At 35.5% G+C, this 20,473-nt stretch overlaps 1 protein-coding gene across 6 annotated transcripts in view; it reads left to right on the top strand.

Annotated features, from left to right (window-relative positions):
• Elmod2 (ELMO domain containing 2) overlaps nt 1-20,473 on the top strand; it is a 23,902-nt gene extending 3,429 nt beyond the window's left edge. For 5 of the 6 annotated variants that reach the window (XM_010610903.2, XM_010610899.2, XM_010610901.3 and 2 more), the window contains 8 exons: nt 1,097-1,248; nt 3,236-3,264; nt 7,396-7,493; nt 8,950-9,079; nt 11,819-11,952; nt 14,730-14,798; nt 15,918-16,051; nt 19,844-20,473. In XM_010610903.2, coding sequence (XP_010609205.1) covers nt 1,107-1,248; nt 3,236-3,264; nt 7,396-7,493; nt 8,950-9,079; nt 11,819-11,952; nt 14,730-14,798; nt 15,918-16,051; nt 19,844-19,989 — 882 coding nt within the window. In that variant the 5' untranslated portion in view covers nt 1,097-1,106 and the 3' untranslated portion in view covers nt 19,990-20,473. Of the gene's footprint in view, nt 1-22; nt 298-1,096; nt 1,249-3,235; nt 3,265-7,395; nt 7,494-8,949; nt 9,080-11,818; nt 11,953-14,729; nt 14,799-15,917; nt 16,052-19,843 lie in introns of those variants that run through there. The other variant, XM_010610900.2, reaches the window with a different exon arrangement.

Below are 20,473 nucleotides of genomic sequence, written 5' to 3'. Positions count from 1 at the left end.
GGGAACCTGCGGCCCGCGCGGCCGGCGTCCCTCCGCTGGGCAGCTCCGCATCTTTGTCCCGCGGAGCGCGGACTGGAAAAAGTGGTTTTAGATACTGATCAGCTCCTCTGTGAGACGCAGACTCTGCCCTGACTTGCGGGATTTCCAGTTTGCACACCCTCAGAGGACGTGTTTGTGGGAATGTTGAAGGATGTCCAAGAGATGAGCATTTTTTGTTAGAGTATCTCCCCTCCAGTGTATCCCGCCTTTCATTTACAAGCCGAAGAATTTTTTTATTACAACATCCACTGCTATTAAGTATGTAGTTCTTTGTTTGGATTTTTGAAAACTTATTAGTATTTCCGCTCTTCCTTTAAGGAAAATGAAGAATTAGAGCGTGATTTATTCTGTTTTCTACTTGGTTGCTTCAGTTTGTAAGCCATGTGTAGTGATTTTTATTTGCTGGCATCACCTCGTAATGGGACAGTTAAAACACCTTATCCACCAGGGTTAAGAAGTTTATTTCTTATCAGAACAGATTAGATGTTTGGTATTTTTTTGTTGTTGTTTTTGTTTGTTTGTTTGTTTTTTGAGACAGGGTCTCACTATGTAGTCGAGACTGACCTGGAACTCACTATGTAGCCCAGCCGGTCTTGAACTCACAGCAATCCTCCTGCCTCAGCCTCCCGAGTGCTGGGATTACAGGAGTTCACCATGACTCCCGGCGTTTGGTATTTTTTAATTGTTGCTTAGTTGGGATGTTCAGTCCTTGTTCTTAGCGTGAGAAATTACAACAGGAAGCTATGAAATACAGTACAGTTGGTTCAGAAATGCAGACCATCTTACTATCAGCCTTGCAAGCCGTTAAATAGCTTGACGCAGTTCTGAGTTTTACAGTTTTAAAAAAGTGATACATTGACAATCCATCATTTAATTAGTCATCTTGTGTATATTACACCTGTCATTGTTTTCTTAGATGCCTAATGAACACAAAACAGTGGGTTAATAGACACTAAAAATACTTTGAGATTTGGTTAGTTGGATAAATTGTAATTTTTTTTCAGTTTTAAATTCAACTTAAGGTCATTAAGCTTGTATTATGTATTTCCTTCCCCAGGGGGAGAAAAATGTTTCTTTCTTTGTGGGAGTTCTTCTATGGGCACTTTTTTCGATTTTGGATGAAATGGCTCTTACGACAGATGACTGGCAAGCGTGAATTACAACGAATTTTTGATACCTATGTAGGTGCACAAAGGACACACAGGATAGGTAATGTTACTTTAAAAAGAAAATATATTAATAAAAATTTAACTTTGAATGAATAGAAATGGTGACAAGGTACTGTGTATTCTGGTCAAGTCACACTGGGTTTCGTTAGCTTTGTAATTTCTTTGTGAATTCTTTCAGTTCTAAGATTGTAGTACTTTATAGAAAAAGAAAGCAGTTCTAAGTTTGTATCTGTGCAGAAAGTGGTCTTATCTGGCTCCCAAAATTTATCAGTTGTTCCTTTGATTCCAGCCTGTTTTCTAGACAAAACTTCCTACCTTTCTATAATCCCTTGTTATGTAAATGGGAAGTGTGAGGCGCTTCAGACTAGATCCGTTTTTATGCTTAGGATCATTCACCAGTCTTTTAATTTCTCACTCCCATTTCTGAAAGGACAGTGATTAGATGTTCAGTGGTCCCTAGGAAAGGTTAGCAGACTCAGAATTGCACTGTCCAGCCCTGAAGCTACGGGTTGTAGCCATGTTTAGTAGTTAAGTGCTTGAAATGTGGCCCATTTGGTTTGAGATGTGTCACAACTGTCAAGTGTATCCTAGATTTCAAAGACGGTAAACATTTCTTCATTGTTTATATTCATTATATGCTGAAGTGATATTTTGGATCTGTTAGAATAATTTTATCTGTTTTCTTTCACTCTTTGTGTGGCTGTAGAAAATTTTATAGTACACCTGTGACTCACATTTTCTCTTACATTATATTTCTGCTGGCCAGTACTGCTCTGTTATCTTGTGAAATATGTTGGTTTTTCAAGATTTTATTGAAAGTATTGCCCTAAATTAGAACACAAATGAGTGAGAAATGTGGTCTGAAGTCACTTTTTAGCTCGGGCAGGAAGGCTTGGAAAAGCACTGTATTTTGTGGAAAAATCATGAATGAACCAGATCTTTTGTGTCAGTCAAGTGTGGTTCACATGAGAAATCATCCCCATGAAGTTGGGAGAGAGGGGCATTGGCGTTGGAAGGTGCACCAGAGAAAACATGGAAGCCGGACAGAGAGTGCGTTAAGGCAGCTGGATGATCGAGACTTAATTACTTTCTTAGTTTTCTTACAACTGCTGACTGAAACCTACTGCCTGGTCTTAATTTGCTTATAGAAGAACAAAGTCCTTCTTTGATAAGAAATGTGTGCAGGCGCAATACTGGTTGGTTTTTCATAGTGCAGGGGAACGTATGTTAAAAGGCTTTATTTTATTTTGTAACAAAAGAAATTAAAATTTTTTTTCAAGTTGCAGAGATAAAGATTATTAGTAAATATACTACACTTCAAAGAAAAAAAAAAAAAACCCTGGGGCCAGCATTTCACTAGGCAAGCACTTCACCACTGAGCCACATTCCCAGCCTTTTAAAAAACTTTTATTTAAGAGACTGTAACTCGTGAAGTTGCCCAGGCTGGCCTTGAACTCGGAATCCTCCTAGCTCAGCTTTCTGAGTTGCTGGATTACAGTTGTGTGCCACTGACTTTTTTAATAGACCAGTAAAAATTTTGTTGTTCTTGAAACAAGCCAGAAATGGAGGAGCTGTTTTATTCTTTGTCTTTGAGGGTGGTTGGCCAGAAAAATCTTTGCCCCTTTGTTCTTTTAGGATTCAGCTACTAGCACCTCTAAACATTGACTCCTTAAGGCCAACAAAGTAAGAAAATGTAGTGGAGAGCACTCTTTCTGTAGTGTTCAGATGAGTTTCTGGGACCTGACTTAGTCATAGACACTTTAGGGATCTATGTAGAAACAGAAGATCCTGGAGAAATAAGATTGGTGTCACCTGCCTTGCTATGTTGTGTTTGAGGTTTTCTGAGAGGTACCTACTTTTCTATACTGTAAGAATAAAATCTTAAAATGTTTGCTATGTTATTCATGTAGAAATGATATCTTTTCAAACTGTGAAAGTAATTTGTTAGTGGTTTGATATTTTTATTATTTGTTCATGGAGTAAATCACAAATAGCGTTTAGTGGTAAATTTTTTTTTTTAATTTCAGAAAATTCTTTGACATACTCCAAGAATAAGGTAAGATTATACTAAGTAGTACTTCTAGAAAACTTGAGCATGTTTTTTTTCTTTAAAATAATGCCTAAATTTTAGAATTTTTTCTAATATTCTGCTTGTGTCTTTGCTATAAAGAACATTAAACGAATTCTCTTTAGAAGTAATAATTGTTTTCAAACTATTTTCTTTGTCTGTGTGTATGTTTTTCATGCATAGTGAAGCTCCTTGAACAATTTGGCCTATTCTGAGGTTTTACCTGTTTATTTTGACTTAAGAGTTGATAGCTTTGGAGGAAGCAAGGTCTTAGGGAGAAAATGTTCTCTGAGACTGTCTGTAGGACTGGTTATGTGGGAGGAGAGCGAGCAGCTTTGGATAAAGAAAACCCTGTATCCTGTACTTTTTGGGGTAGGCTAAAAAGTCCTACCTCATGTTATGTAGTTGTTAACTGTTGCTGTGTAACAAACTATTACAAAATCTCAGGAACAAAAACCAATGTTACTTCTTACTCATGTGCTATGGGTCAGCTGGAGAGGCTCTTCAAGCTGGTGCCCAGTTCAGGTCTATTCATTTGTCTTTAGCACCCAGGTGGGGGATATACTGGGTACCAAAGGAATGATCTCAGAGTGGATTGTGGGAGGCCCAAACATACAGACATATTTTAAGTCTCTTGTGGCATATCATCTTGGTTAAAATAAGTGGCCAAGCCTATTTCCATAGATAGAGAAATATATGTTATGCCCCATCGTAAGGCAGTGATAGAGTTAGGTGGCTATGTAACTGATTTACAGGGCAGTGAAAAACTGGGACCAGAAATTGATTTGACCATATGCTGTTAGTTTCCTGTTTGTTCCCGATTTTTTCTATATATGGATTATTTGATGTGACAGAGAGTATGAGTGGTCTAGATCACTCTTTGAAATCCCATTAGTAGACCACAATTAGCATTAAATAACGACAAAAGCAATATAATATATTTAGAAATTATTGGTCATTGAGATTAAAGTAGCTTTATGAAATTCTTCATTAGCTGTGTGTGTGCATCTGTATATTTTTGATAACCACGTGTATGTATTTGGTCATGATGTAAAATGCTAATAGGATAAAAAGTTTGACTTGTTACTGTTGAATGATATTGACATGAGTTACTAATTATGCAAAAGTAACATTAAAATTCTTATAAATTTTTAAATTAAAAATATAAATTGCTAATAGTGTTTTGTAGGCTGTTCTACAAAGAGAATGGTCAACAAGTGGGTAATGACTGATTTAAATCACAGATTCTTTTTTCTGAAGTTTTAAATCTCAGGCAAACTTGTCAATACATACAGGAAACTTTATCATTTTTAAACAGTTTTTGTGTATCTTGGATCTAATTTTTATATTCCATTTACTTTGCAGAGAAAAATCTCATTCTGATCTTGTGATATTTCTGTTGCCCTGATCTACATTTTATTGATTTTAATCACTGATTTTAATCACTTGTTTGACTCTATGCATTTTCTCACCATAAAAGTTATTAATACCCACATGATTGCTTTAGAATTAAAGACATTGATACGAAAGCAGTCTAAAAGAATGCTTTTTTTTTTTGGTACTGGGGATTGAACTTGGGTCCTTGCGCTTGCAGGGCAGGCCACCAAACCGCTGAGTTAAATCCCGGTCCAAGAATGCTTATTATTAATAATATTAATGATAATGCATTTAAGCTGACATATACTATAAGAATTTTAGAAGTTTAAAGCATTTATGAAAACCTATTAGATGATTATACATTGTGGATGGCTCTTGTGAGTAAAAGTTGATTTTACTCTAAAAGGCTGATTCCCTGAATAAGTAATCCAAAATGGTCTTGGTCAGTTACGAACTGTTCCACAGTGGGAATTCTTTCTTGGTTGTTAAAAATGGAGTCTCATTTACTTGTTTCTAGATTAGGGACTGCTTATCAATTACATACCAAGGTTCACTTAAAAAGAAAATTCCCAAATAGCCGGCAAATAGCTAAATAGCTCATGGATCAAAGAATTCACAGGGAAATAGAAAATTGAGCTGAATGATGATGAAAACATAACATATAAAAAAATCTGTGTATTTTACCATGGAAGTTTTTAAAGGCCCGAAATGAGTGACTTCATCAGTATATGAAACTGTGAGAGGAAATTAACCCAACATAAGTAAAAGAAGGGATATAGTAAAAATAAGATTTAAAAAAATGAAATATAAATGGCAAAGTTAGAGATTACCAACAAACCCAAAAGTTGATTCTTTAAGACAATTAGTAATATTAATAACACTTTAGGAGCACTGATTAGATAAGAAAAAATTGAGATTGCCAATGTCAAGGGTGATAGATGGAGCATCATAATAGCCGAGAGTCAGTAAAAGTATGGACAACTTTATGTCAATAATTTCTGAAGCTTAAATGAAATAGGCAAAATCCTTGAAAAACACAATTTATCAGACTAACACAAAAATTAAAAATCTTGCTGTATATTTAATAAATAAAAATCTGTAACAAATTTTTGGCTGAAATCTCTAACTTTGGCTTTACTAGTTAATCCTTATCAAACATTTAAGAAAGGAAAAATAATACCACTATTACATAAACTCCTAGGAAGTACAGTAGAAAGAAACACATTTCACCAAGCCCGTTGTAACCCTGATACTAAAGCCATTAAAGGACAGTATAATGAATGAAGCTTAGAATTCAGTGTCCATCATGCATATAGGTGCACAAGTCCTTAACATGACATTAACAAACAGGTTGATTGTAGAAATACACCAAAGGGGTAATACAAAAAAGGGGTTTCAAAATCAATGAATATAACTTACCATGGGATGAGTAAATCAGAAAAATGTGATCATTTCAGTAGGTACTTAAACATTTTGGTAGACTTCAGTATCCATTTATGATTTTAAAATGCTTTAGGGTTTTTTTTTTTTGTTTTTTTTTTTTTGTACCAGGGATTAAACTGGGGTCCTTGCTGTCCTTGCGCTTGCAAGGCAGGTGGTGGAACCTCTGAGCTAAATCCCCAGCCCTAAAATGCTTCAGGTTTTATAGGTAGCCCTTGACTACCCATGGAAGGGGTTTCCTATGAAAAACCTGCGGGTAATGTGGTAAAAAACACTGAGATATGAAATATTACCTACATTTTATTGAGAGCACAACAAGTGTGTTGGCTCTCTCTCTTTTTATTCAGCATTGTCCTAGAGATAATTGGTAGTGAAATAAACAAAGAGAAGCTAAGTCATAGTAATTGGACAGAAAAAAGTAGGACTTAATGAATGATATAGTTTGAAAATATAGGATATCTTTGGGAATCTATATAAACTACTAGCATTGTTACAAATATGTTTAATAGTGTCACAGGACACAGTATACTTCTCTAAGCAACAGTCTTTTAGACAATTATAATAAAAGGACAGTGCCACTTTCAATGGCATTTAGCAATATAAAATAGGGAGATAATGAAAGAGACATAAAATTTCTTCACTAAAACCTGGAGAACATTTTTAAGAAAAAGTAAAACGAAGGATACATTCATTATTGGAAGATTCAGAAAAATTAAGATGTTAATCCCCAAACTGAATTTTTAAGAAAAAGTGAAATGGAAAGATATACTGTTTTCATAAGTTGGAAAACTCAGTATCATTAAGATGTTAATTCTCAAATTGACCCATGGATTCAGTGTAGTTCTAATAAAAATTCAAGCACGCTATTAAAGTAACTGACAAGCTCATTGTTATGTTTATACAGAAACGGAACAAACCTAGAATAGCACAAATAATTTGAAAGAATTAAGTTAGAGGACTTAAACTGCCAGATGTAAACATTTTGTGAGAAATGAAAGGGCAGAAATAAACCACACATAAGAGGAGGTACAATGTTTAATGAAGGTGAAAATTCAATGAAACCTTTTCAATCAGTAGTACTGGAATAACTGAATATCCGTATGGAAGGAAGAAAACAATTCTGAAGCTCTATTGGTGCTTTTTGTTTATAAAAAAATATTTATCCCCACGTGAAATTTAAAATATACTTGGTTTCCTTTGCATTTTAATATTTTGTTTGTAAAGTTGATTAAATCCCTCAGAAGTGTACCTCCTTTTTCAGCTATCAGATTTTTCTCATTCAGCTTTCTTTTATTTCAATAGATTTTACAGAAAGCAACACAAGTAGTTGAGAGTGAAGTGGACAAATATGTAGAAGATATTATGAAGGAAAAGAATATTAACCCTGAGAAGGATACCAGGTATGTTGCTTTCACATTATTATTATTATTGTTTTTGGTACCGGGGATCAAACTCGGGTCCTTGCACTTGGGAGGCAGGAGGCGGAACCAATGAGTTAAATCCCTGGCCCACTTTCACATTATTATCATTATTATTATTTTGATCATGTGTTCACAGGTTGTGAGGCGTAGAGATCACGTGGTTTCAAAATGTTAGACCCAAAGAGTTGGTAGAGATGATCTACAACCCTCTTACCTCACTGAATGAGCTGTTGAGGTCTGGAGAGGTGAATGAAAGTCACAGGACTAAAACCCATGTCTCTTGGTTTCCAGTCATTGTACCATCGGGCTTCTTTAGGGTAGTTTACCAGTCCTTCTCCACAGTTAAGTAACTGGCTGTCGTGTCCTTCAAGATTCAGTTCTTTTGCCATCCTCTAGCAAGGTTCCCCTTTAGTCTGAGGAGCATCACTCTGTCCCTGCGTAGAGCTTTCTGTCTGGCTTTCACCCGCTGCACTCCAGCCCCCCATGCGCTCTTGTCCAAGCTAGGAGGTCAGTGGGGCTCTGGGCTGGCACACTACGGCATCTTGCATACCAAGCCAGCGCCTTAGATGTGGGTCTCTGTTTTTTAAGCACACAAGCGCCACTATCAATATTGATTGAAGGAGAATAGAGGGTAGATTTTGGGATGTGTGAGGCTAGTAGAGGAATAAACAAAAAACAGAAAAATGAGTCATTTGGGCAAGAAATGACAAAGCCATTGAGTATAGCAGGGGAGTTAGTGATGTAAAGTTTACTTTGAGAGACATTTTAAGGTAGGATAAGGGATTGGGGACAGTTTGATGTGTGCATTGTCTGTGCGTGTGTGTGTGTGTGTGTGTGTGTGTGTGTGTGTGTGAGTGAGTGTTACTGGCGGTCAGACCCAGCACCTGGTGCACGCTAGACAAGCACTCTACCCCTCAGCAACATGCCCAGCCTTTGAGGTGTAAATCGTTGGTGAAGAGCTTGGTGTGTTCTAGCTCAGGGAACTAATGCTTAGTGATGTCCTTCATAAATTTAGACTCACCTCCCTGTTTTTTCAGGGAAGATATGTTGTTATAGTTAGGAAAGTGCAGATAACCTGTCACGGAGCTCTTTGTTATGCTTGGAAAATGAGGCCTGTTGGTGGTATCTGGAAATAAGAGATTTGGGGATGCCTGGGATTGCCCACAGGAAATATGAGAAGGGGAGGGTCAGAGCCTCATGGCTGCAGTTTGTTGTTCCTGTCATAGCTTGCCCTCTTTCTAGGTCCTGTTTTATCATATCCTACATAATACTGTGTACATGTTGGGTATTTAAGAAGACTTTGATTCTTACTGTATTAAAGTGAAAGCCAGGAAATGCTTTGTAAATAGATACATGAACAACAGGTTATGGAGGGCATTACTTTATCGTGGTTAAAAAAAAGTATGATTTAAAAAAATAATTGTATCATTTTCAGTTTTAAAATCTGCATGAAGACATGCTTACTACAGATAACTGGTTATAAACAGCTCTATTTGGATGTAGAAAACGTGAGGAAAAAGCCATATGATTCTGATAATGAACAACACGAAAAGCTACTCTTAAAGGTAAATTTTTATTTTCTGTGTTTGGAATTATTGAACCCTGGAAAAATTAATCAGGCTTGAGTTAAGTAAGGTCTTTGTTTAAATTCTAGAGGCTTATTTAGCTATCCAGTTGCTTTGCCCCTTAGAGAATTTTATTATGTTATATTTTGTTGATATGGAAAGGTTTTTGTCAACAATATTTATAATTTCATAAATATCATTAAAGTGTATTCAAATAAATTTTATTTTAATGCTTTTAATTCTGAAATAAATTACAAATTCATAAAGAAAGATCTTTTCAACCCCAAAAAACTGGATCCATAAAGCTCAGATTTCACAGTACTTTTTGTATAAATTGCTCCTATGAATTTGGCTTTTTTTTTAAGCTACTCTCAAGTTGTAGTCATGTATATCCCTTTACAGATTATTATGTAGATCTTTAGGGATTTATGGAATGTTAATAGACAAGTAATGCCACAACAGATTTAAAAATTAAGAAAGTAAGAATAAAACTACTTACAGCTTTCCTATTTTTTATTACCAAAGTGTATGTACATACATACATAAGATAAATTAAGTGTCAAAATTAAAGTGTGTTAGACCTAGAGTGAGCTTTTACACATCGTCCAGCTTTAGGGATGAAGATTCGAAGACTCTTAGAAGAGGTGAAGTGACTCACTCTAGTACTAGGTGGTAGGGCCTAGAAAAGAGCAGTTTCTTGCCTGTCCTGTATGGCTGTTCTAATTGTGTTTTTAAATGGTTAAAGAAAATCGCACATATTATACTTGGACACAGGAGTCAGTAGGACCAAAAATATTGTGGAAGGAAATATTGACAATTTCTAAGTAAGAGACACAAGTTTAAAAACAAAGCTTTTTTTTTTTTTTCCAGGAAAGTATAACATATACAGTTCACCTAATTGTAAAATTAAAATACAACTTGGGTTTTTAAAATGAGGGCAGTGAAAGTAGGTATCGCAAATGGCTGTTTGTGTGGGTTGTCCTTTTATATTTGAAGTGTTTAAAATAGTGTGGACACTCGCTGAGGATTGACTGCTATTTCTATCCTCAGTTATTTTTTTCATTTCAGACCCTTTCTGTACAATACACCTTTCCATTTGAAAGAGGTAAGGTACAAGTGCTAACATTCTAGTCCAGGGCATTTTATCTTGATGATTCTTTCTGAAATTCAGTCCTGGAGGCAGAGAGCCAATTCTTGGCAGCGACTTACCTGGCGTGCCTGACTCAGCGTCTTCCTGGCTAAGAAGCTGTGGAACCCATTTTGCTTTATGTACAGACCTAGTACCACCTTCACTAGACTTAACCAGAGTTAACTAATATTCATGTTCCAGAGTTCTGCCTTATCCTTATGAAATCAGAATCTCCAGGGATGGAGGCCAGAAATTTGAGGCTTCTGCATATTACATTTTGAGTTCTGCTGATTCTACACTACATCTCTCCCTGCATCCACACTGCATCACACACAGTGGCACATGCATGCTCCTTGCTGAATTCATGAGATGTTAATGTGAACAAATTGCATGTGTTGGTAATAAAAGTGGGAACACGATAAAACCCAGTCCGATAACTAGATTTGGCTTCCGGGCCACAATTTGTAAAGGAAGCCCTCCACATTTTATTTTAGGGAACAGGATACTTTCATTAGGAGTCCTTTACTCAACAGTGCAGGAAATGGTAGTGAAATGGGGGAAATGGAAGTGGTTTCTATTTTGCAAATTTTCGCAGTTTTTTGTTAAATCAACTTGTGTAAGCCTCTTTTGATTGATGATTTGTACGGAATTTAGAAGTGACTAAATTTTCTTTATTTTGTTTTGATCGTTTGTTGGTATTTCGTATCTGATTGCTGTTACTAAATTCTCTGTCTCTAAAAGATATTTATTTAAAACCAAATCATATTATTTTTTCTTTTAAAACTTATATAAAGTAGCTATACTATAAGTTAGGATATTATCAGTTGCATAATCCCTTGCCTCAGACCAATTTTTAAAAATTTATTTATTTTGGTACTGGGGATCGAACTGGGGACATTGCACTTGCGAGGGAGGTGGTAGCACCACTGAGCTAAATCTCCAGCTCAGAGACCTATTTTTATTCATCAGATTAGGGATTAATCATCTGTAATATAATATAGCCAGTTGAAATACACAAGGCCAATTGCTCTAATACTGTCTTTTTCTCAGGCAGGCAGTTAATCTGTTCTGGTATGCATATATTAAATAGTAAATACAAAAATCTCATTGTTTTTAGTATTATTTGCTATCTTTTTTTTTTTAGACAGGGTCTCAGCATGTAGTTCAGACTGCCCTGGAATGCTCTATGTAGCCCAGGCTGGTCTCGAACTCACAGTGATCCTCCTGCTTCAGCCTCCCAAGTGCTGGGATTACAGGTGTGTGCCGCCATGCCTGACAGCAAAATCTGTTCTTTAATGGGCCAGGGATTTAGCTCAGTGGTGCCACCACCTGCCTTGCAAGTGCAAGGTCCTGAGTTTGATCCGCAGTACCAAAAAAAAAAAAAAAAAAATCTGTTCTTTATAACAGTCATTTTAGTTGAATATACTACATTTTTAGAAGAATTGAAAAGTTTTCTGAAAGTAGTCTTTGTTGAACTATTTATGATTTGTCTACAAAAGTTGTTTAATCAAAAGCATGCAATTACTAGTTATGTAAACCATGAGAAGGGAAATGTCTTGGTAAATTCAAAACATCACTATTATTTGTAACATGGAAGCATGTTTACGCAGCTTTGGAATCTACTAATGCCCACAGTAAAGCTGACAGCTAGAATCTCCAAGCAGTGGGCTGACATTGGTTTCCAGGGTGATGATCCCAAAACAGACTTCAGAGGCATGGGCATACTTGGATTAATCAATCTTGTGTAAGTGAAAAAAAGCTTCCTTTTCTTCTCTAACGAAATTACATGTAATTTCCAGTCTAGTTATGTTCTAATAAGAATTGATCTAATTGCGATATACTGTCTCTAAATTTTAAGGCAGAGCTAGAGGATACACTGACCTGTAGCAACATAACACAGCATGTGTATGGTGGGGAGTTTTTTTACTTACTGGTTCTTTCTGCTTCCTTTCTTTTCCTGGATCTCTGTCTGTCTGATTCTTCTTTCAGCATTGTGACACTCTTTCCTTACTAAAAATATCCTCTTGCTGCTTCTCTTTCACCTCTGATTCCATTAGGAGAAAAACAACTAAATGAGATGATAAAAAGTCACTTCACATGTCTTCACTACTTTTGACAAATGATAAAAATCCTTGACCTTTCAGAGCCAAACATGGACTTGCTCTTTCTTTTTTCTTTATTATTTATGATTTTATACATGAGTGAAATCTCAGAACATGTAACCCAAGTCCTAATTGATAGCCAAAACTATTATAGAGAATAAATTGGAAAATGGATTTTCTCCCAGTAGGGATTGGAGATGCTAGTGTTTGGGTCAGTCCATGAATTATGATTTAAAGACTATAAAATGTCTAAAATGAGAGGCCAACTGCTAGTTCTGACTGTGAAAAAATTAATTCTGAAATTGAGCTAAATTACGTGAATATTGAGAAAAATATTTGCATCAGTTTCAATGAGGCTGTTTTGGGAAAGACTTTTAGAAGACCTTACAGTAGGGTTTCAATATCTACGGTTTTTTTTCAATTACAAAAATTGTGATTTCTTGGGGCTGGGGATTTAGCTCAGCGGTTCAGTGACCCGAGTTCAATCCCCAGTACCAAAAACAACAAAAATTGTGATTTCTTGAAATACCTAAGCTTTATAAGCATTTCTATTCCCAATAACTAACTCTTAGCGATAATACAGTAACCTTAGTTGTTTAATTATAAAAAATTGTATCTTAGTATCTGTCAGAACATTCAAATGTAAACTTTAAATGATTTAACAAGATTTAACTCTAGACTGAGGTAAGGGATTCTGGTAGACCTTTAAATGACTTCCAGATATTTTCATTCCACTTAAAGCTAGTATTAGCTGATTTGAAAAATGTCCATATGTTAATAATTATTTGATTGCCACCAGTGTACTAAAGTGATTAAAACATAAAAGTAATTCTTCTGTAATTTGGTTTATTGTCCTTTATACATTAGGAGCCAAATACACAGTTGAGGAACAGGCAAACTTACAATTATGTCATTTATTATTTTAAAATTTCTTGGCCTTTGCCATGTAATCTCAAGATATTTTCTGGCTTTGAAGTATATGGGTAGTTTATAATTAAGACTTCAGATAAATGAACAAGAGCTGGGTAAAGAAGAAAAAAGGATTTTGTGAATTCAAAGGAGACTGAAAAAATCTGAACAAATGAGGAAATTGAAACGGCAAAGTAGAAGAATCTGCAAGTAAAGGCCAAAATGTATGTAGGAAGAAAGATGGTGGAAAGGAAAAGTAGAAGGAAAAACATTGAAGGAAGTGTGGCATTTAATGCAGATGATAAATTCAGCAAGGAAATTAAAAGGTGCTTATAGATTTTTTTTAAAGAATAGTTTTACTTTTAGAATGCTAACAAATGATGAATTATATTTAGAGTATTGTATACAAAAATGAAGTTATGAAAAGTCCAGGTAGCAAACAGAATTGGAGCTTTAAGAAAGTGTTGCCCCTAAGCAGGACTTTTACTGTTTGGGGTTTCCAGATTTCTCTGAGGATCTGAGGAAAGCTTTGTATATTCTCTCCTCAGAAAATGAACCCACAGAAAAATCTGCACATACTTAAGAGAAATTGAAATGGCCACTTTCATTCTTAATTGACCCTTCACTCATGGGCATCTAGGTCAACAGCCCCTTGCTTAATGGGTTGAAATTTTGAGCCACTGAAGAAAAATGAGAGGTGTGTGCTGTTAGTCCATAGAAGAAAAAAATTAGAACAGGAAGATTAGAAATTTTGGTACTTTGTGAAAATTTTAATGACTATGCCCGCTACAATTTACATAAACCATGGGGATCTGTTTTATTTAACTGTGTATCTGCATGTCAGCGTCCATCCAGTCGCTGTGTGTGGGAGTGTGTGTTTGCGTGCATCATTGATTATGAAGTGAGACACAAGTTGAACAGGTTTGGTTTAACAATTCAAGGAGGTTGCATTAACATAAGCCAGAAGAATGTGTGAACCTGCAAATACGTAGCTTTCTGTGTTTCTCCTGTACCTAATAATTCTGTTTTACTGCCAATAGTTTAGTTGATCAAGTTTTTTTTAAAAATTTTTTTGGTATAAATGGAATGTTACTAACCTTCTGATTTGCCCTGAAAATGCTACTAATCAATACAGTCTTAGGCTGTAGTAGAAGTAATAAGCTTTGGTGAAAGGAAGAGCGTCCCAACAGATACATTTTATACTATTTTATAAAAATAAGCAAATTTTTGTAAAACATTTTTTATGTAAAGAGGAAGTCTCTTTTTATGTGATTTTAAAACATATTTTACAATCTTGCCAAAGATCTATGCTTGTGCTGGATAGGCCTAATGCCTTAGGATTATTTTGAGTCATTAACATTTGTGAATCACTGCAGTGATTTGGGATGGAGATTGGGATGATTGTGGCAATACAAGGATTGTCATTTTGATGACAGCAGTTGCCTGTGGATATTATTATTAAGTTTGAATGACGTGTGTTCATTTCATTATTTTCCTTAAACATTTTTAGCTATTTCAGTGAAAATTACACCAGGGAAGCTCACCAGATTCTTTCCCGCTCAAATCATCCAAAATTAGGGTAAGCTGGATAACATTAAATATGAATAGATGATTAAATCCATTTGAAGGCATTTGAGGGTATTTCTTAAAATGATATTATTTTAATAAGAACTTTATTCAAAACATTGCATAAGATACTGTTTTTAAGGGAAAATGTGATCATAAACTTTTGTATATACAATAAAATCTTGGTTCTGTTCATAATCCAAAGCATTTGTCTGTTAAAGCAACAAAAGAGAGATTTGTGATCCTGTGACATTCGGTATGACATACTACTCATACTGTGAGATACCACTTGTTTATCAAGTTCAAATTTATTAGAAATGTTTGCTCTTTTTCAGAACATTTGCAGACCAAGTTACTCACAATCCCAGCTTTTACTGTTTCAGTATATTTTTATCACAACATAAGGCATAGCTATAAAATGGAGCTTAAGGATCTCTATAAAATTTTTTCAAGACTTGATTTGATAATAGGATTAAGAATACTTTGAAGCCGGGTGTGGTGGCGCATGCCTGTAATCCCAGCACTCGGGAGGCTGAGGCAGGAGGATCACTCTGTGTTCGAGACCAGCCTGGGCTACATAGTGAGTTCCAGGTCAGTCTCAACTACATAGTGAAACCCTGTCTCAAAAAACCAAAACCAAAACAAAACAAAACAAAACAACCTTGAAATTAGAAATGGGAAAATGGGAAATAGTTTTGAAATTTGTAAAATAAAAGGCAAATTGAGGTCATATCATTAGCTTTATCATTGTTTTTATATTCTATCTGGTCTTTAGGAAAACTTGATAATGTTAGATCATAAAAGCAATTATCTTGATAATGGAGAAGAAAATACCAGACTATCTACTGTAGTTTAGATGTCAGTGAAATTTAGTGAATGTAGTTCTCTTTTGGTTTTAGAAATCACACAGACAGGACTTTATTTTTATTTCTTAGATTCTATCCAGAAAATCAGTAGATTTTAGGAAATAATTTTTTACCTACTCTGTTCTATTTTTCTTACTATGTAGAAACTATTCTGAAAGAAATACTAGAATTGAAACAAGTCACCTTTTACTAATTCCTTACATAATTTAAATTTATTTTTTGAGCTTCCTGGCTAGTTGGTATAACTAGTAATATTTCTGACATAGGTATTCTTATGCAATAGTTGGAATCAATCTTACAGAGATGGCTTATAGCTTACTGAAGAGCGAAGCTTTGAAGTTTCATCTCTACAATATTGTTTCTGGAGTGCCAACAATGGAACACTTCCACCAGTTTTACTGTGAGTAATACAGTAAGGTATTGGAATGAGTTAATACTGGATCTACCTTTTCAATTATTAGGAAGGTGTAATACCTATTTTGATTTAATATATCAAGTATGTATATAGCTTACGCTTACCATTTTATTATCTAGGATCTCTGAAAGCCAGGAAATAATAGAAGATGAATCACTAGGAGTATATTGTACTTCACCTTTTATATTTACTGATTAAAAAAATTGTTCAGCAAGGCAGTTTTTCACGTTTATGCAAGTTTAGAAGTCACGTACTTCTGTGGACATTCTGTCAAAATGAAGTTTTCATCTTTAATGCTGGTTAATTAATAGGATAGACCATTTCCAGGTTACTTTTTGTTGCTCTTGTAAGGTAAATTAATTAAAGGAGCTTTTGACTGCTGTCATTGCAAGTGCAGGTTTCCTTGTAGTAGGTAGGGATCCTGTATAACCACTCCTTACACAGCCGTCATTATCACTGTGCATGCATGAGCTTTCACTCTGACGATGTGCGGCCCCTGAAGGTTGAATTTAGTAGACCCATCTCCTGAAGCCACGGCTCAGAAGCAAAGCATTCAGATCTGTAGTGCAGCATCCCTCTCCAGACACGTTTCTCTGTTCCCCTTCATCTTAAAAACCTTTAAAATAAATGCTTTTCATTCCTTCACCTCCAGTTTTTTGTGAGTTTTTTTTTTTTGTTTTTTGGTACCAGGGATCGAACTTGGTTCCTTGCGCTTGCAAGACAGGCAGCGGAACCACTGAGCTAAATCCCTGGCCCTTCACCTCCAGTTTTTGTCTCACTTCAATTTAGTTTCCTCATTCCACAGAAACTCATTTTCTCAGTATTTTTTTTGTGCCTCATACAACAGCCATGATTTTTCTTCATGTTTCTTGATCTTTTAGCAATAGTAGATATTAGTGACCATGCTTCTCTTCTTTAAACATTGTCCTTGCTTTTCTGATACTACCTACAGTTTCTGGCTTCTCTGGATTTGCCACAGACGCCCACGGCCTTACTAAGTGTGGGAGCACCACAGTGCCCTGCCCTCAGCTTGCTTCTCTCTGTAGCCCTCATTGTCTCCCTGAGTGATCTCATCCAGTCCCCAGCTTGAAATGCCGCTGTGTTCTGTTAAAGCCACGGTAGAGATCTGTAGCCCAGATCCTCTCTCCAGCTACAGCACTGTGTGTTAAGACCTTTTTTCTTCATCTAATAAAGGATCCTATGGGGATGGGGCCACAAGGTAGAAGTAAGTGTATGGTGTCTTCAGATGGAGGGACAGGTGGTTTTCCAGTCCTGAAGGACTAGCCATGATGATTGTACCTGAGTACAATCACATGCACAAGTTACTTTCTTTTACCATCTGAAGGTCATCATTGCTTGGTTACGTACCCTCCCATCCACCCCCCACACCTCAACCTGGAGATTGGCTGCATGCCTTACTTGCTCCTAGATCAAAATAACAAAGCTGGATCCAATAATCCTAAAACATCTGTCTATAAATATATACTGCAAGATGGATATTTGTACCATGATATGAAAAGAACCCTTGCCCTCAATTTGCCTTGGCTCAGACTTAGCCAGTTTTTAGGGAGGCTCAGACATTTTATTAGATTTTCATCGAGATCTTCCAGCTTCCTTCCCCCAGCTCACCAGTTCTTTTCTTTCAGCTTATTGCAGTGGAACTGAGGCCCCCTATTCCAACTTGTCTTGTTTGATTTCCTGTCCCAAATCTCTCATCCCACTTTCACCATGGTGCCTATACTCCTGGTACTTTGCCAACTTGCCTCTCATATTATTTTTTCTAATAAAGTATATATAACCCTAATCCAGTGTTAGAATATCTCTGTTACCTTGTAAGATCCTTCATGCTGGTTTACCATTAACACCTCCCCTTCCTTGTTTTAACCCCTACAGTCAAACCATGCAGAAATGTTGTTTAGAACTTTTATATGATAATTTCTATTGAGTTTATTTCAAATCTAGTCAAAAGAACAATCTATGTGCTCTATGGAAATAGCTCATTTCCATCACTTTCTGTATAGCTTGAGAGTCTGGGTGTCCCTGTCAACTTCCTAGAATTTTGATACCATTTTTTTCCTTTAGTTTCCTGATGTTTTATTAAATCATTGTAGCTATTCGAGTTTTGATTCTTTGAGTCGGTCTTCATTGGGCACAAACAATGTCTCTCTGAAGCAAGAAGTTTCTAGGATTTGGAGCAATTTGTTCCAGCCTGTACAGAACATAAGATAAAATAGCTAAATCTAATAGGCAGAAATAATAATAAAACAAATGACATATATCTTAAGCTTTGCATGACTTGATGTTTCCTACTACTGAGAATATTACTCTCTAAATTCTTTTATCTACATCTCTATCCAGGTGTTAGAGGTGGAGATGAAGGAGAACACAGACTCAATTTGTATATTTATGTGTAATTTCTATCATGTGGTATTGTCATTATGTATGTATAAAATCAGTTTTAATGAAATGAAAATAGAACACAGTATTTAAAAATAATCGTAAGATTAAAAAGCCTTTTAGAAGGAGCAGTGAGGTTCTAGTGGAAACAGAATTCCAATTTATAACATGCACGCTTACAAATGATGTAATTTGGCCTCTCCATGCCTGTTTCCTCAAGGATAGAATGGGGAAAATAGCATAGTCCTGGGGTCATGTAGTTACTGAGAGAAAATAAGCACATTGTACTCACCACAGATGTATGTAAAAATGATTTAACAAATACATTTTCTTGAATACAAAATAGGGCGATTATAATGTAAAATATGGGTGGTTTAAAATTTACATTTAAATTCATGTATGTGTATTTTATATATATATATATATATAAATTTGGTTTCATGAAACATTTTCAGCACTTTGAGGATTCATTTGGCTAATGAATGAAAATACTAAAAAACAAAAATGTAAAGCCTATTTACAATTCATGTATTCTTTTCAAAAAGAGACAGTACTAGGGCTGAGGAAGTAGCTCAGTGGTGCTAACACCTGCCGGGCAAGCACAAGGTCCTGAGTTCAATTCCTCGTACTGCAAGGGAAAAAATAAAAATAAAAACAATACTGATAGTCCATTGAAAAATACAAATAGCTTAAATTTAGAAATTAAATGGAGGGCCGGGGATTTAGCTCAGCGGTTTGGTGGCCTGCCTTGCAAGCGCAAGGACCCAAGTTCAATCCCCAGTACCAAAAAAAAAAAAAAAAGAAAAGAAAAAGAAAGAAATTACATGGAAACAGCTTTCCTGTTCTTTATCCTTGTCCAAAATTTTCTCATACTTTCACTTTTGTGCTCCAAGCTTCCCTCTTCTCCAAGTCTCTTTGGAAAGTTCTGTGTCTCTCACATTTGAGGGGTTTTGTTGATTTCTGAGAGAAGCAGTGAATGTACTCTAAATATTTTATTGAAATTACTGTTTATTTTGATCATACAAAGTACTTCTTATAAAGGTCCACAGATTTCTAATAGTTTTATTATTATTATTATTAATTTATTTATTTATTTTATATTTTTTAGACAGGGTCTCACTATGTAGTTCAGACTGCCCTGGAACTCACTGTGTAGCCCAGGCTGGTCTCAAACTCACCGTGCCATCCTCCTGCCTCAGCCTCCCAAGTGCTGGGATTACAGGCGTGTGCCACCACGCCTGGCTAGTTTTAATATTATTTTTGATTATTGTGTCCTACTATAGAATTTAAAGGATGGTTATATACTTTATAAAAGTGTGATGGTTTTAATGTGATTTTAACATTAAGGACTGTTTGTTTTGTTTTTTTCTTTACCTACAGGTTATCTTGTCTATGAATTTGACAAGTTTTGGTTTGAAGAGGAACCAGAAAGCATTATGTATTTCAACCTGTATAGAGAGAAGTTTCATGAAAAGATTAAAGGACTCTTGATGGATTGCAATGTAGCACTCACTTTAAAAATATAAATCATCCATAGAAGCTTCTATTTCTACCACATTTTGCACACAACAACACAATTTATATGTTGTAATAGAAATTATCTGATCAATTACACTCATATATAATTTCCTACAAAAATACTTTAGAAATTCTATTTAAGAAAGCTAGTGGACAATCAGTGTATGTTTACAATTGCTTATACACTGTCCTCCAAAGTTACCTTATCTTCCAAAGATCCCTTCTGTAGAGTCACATGAACTGCAGTTTGGAACTTGGGATTTAGTCTGTTAGTGTAAAAGTGTAAGTCAGGTATTTATATTAAATTGGTTGACTAAAATGTGTACAAATCAGTTTTCATTTTTATGTGTTGTAGCTATCAAGTTGGTATCTTTTTCAAAGCTCTTTAAAGTTTTTATTGTTTTTTAGTCTACAAGTGACAAGTTCTAGTTTGCTTTTTCTTTTTATTTCTAGACTAATTAACAGCAAGAGTAATTCTTTGTTTTTTGGTGG

This window comes from Fukomys damarensis, unplaced genomic scaffold, assembly GCF_012274545.1.
Source record: "Fukomys damarensis isolate Sample0158 unplaced genomic scaffold, DMR_v1.0_HiC HiC_scaffold_38, whole genome shotgun sequence".
NCBI lineage: Eukaryota > Metazoa > Chordata > Mammalia > Rodentia > Bathyergidae > Fukomys > Fukomys damarensis.
Note: the sequence above shows the minus strand (reverse complement) of the source record. Positions and strands in the feature narration are given on the sequence as shown.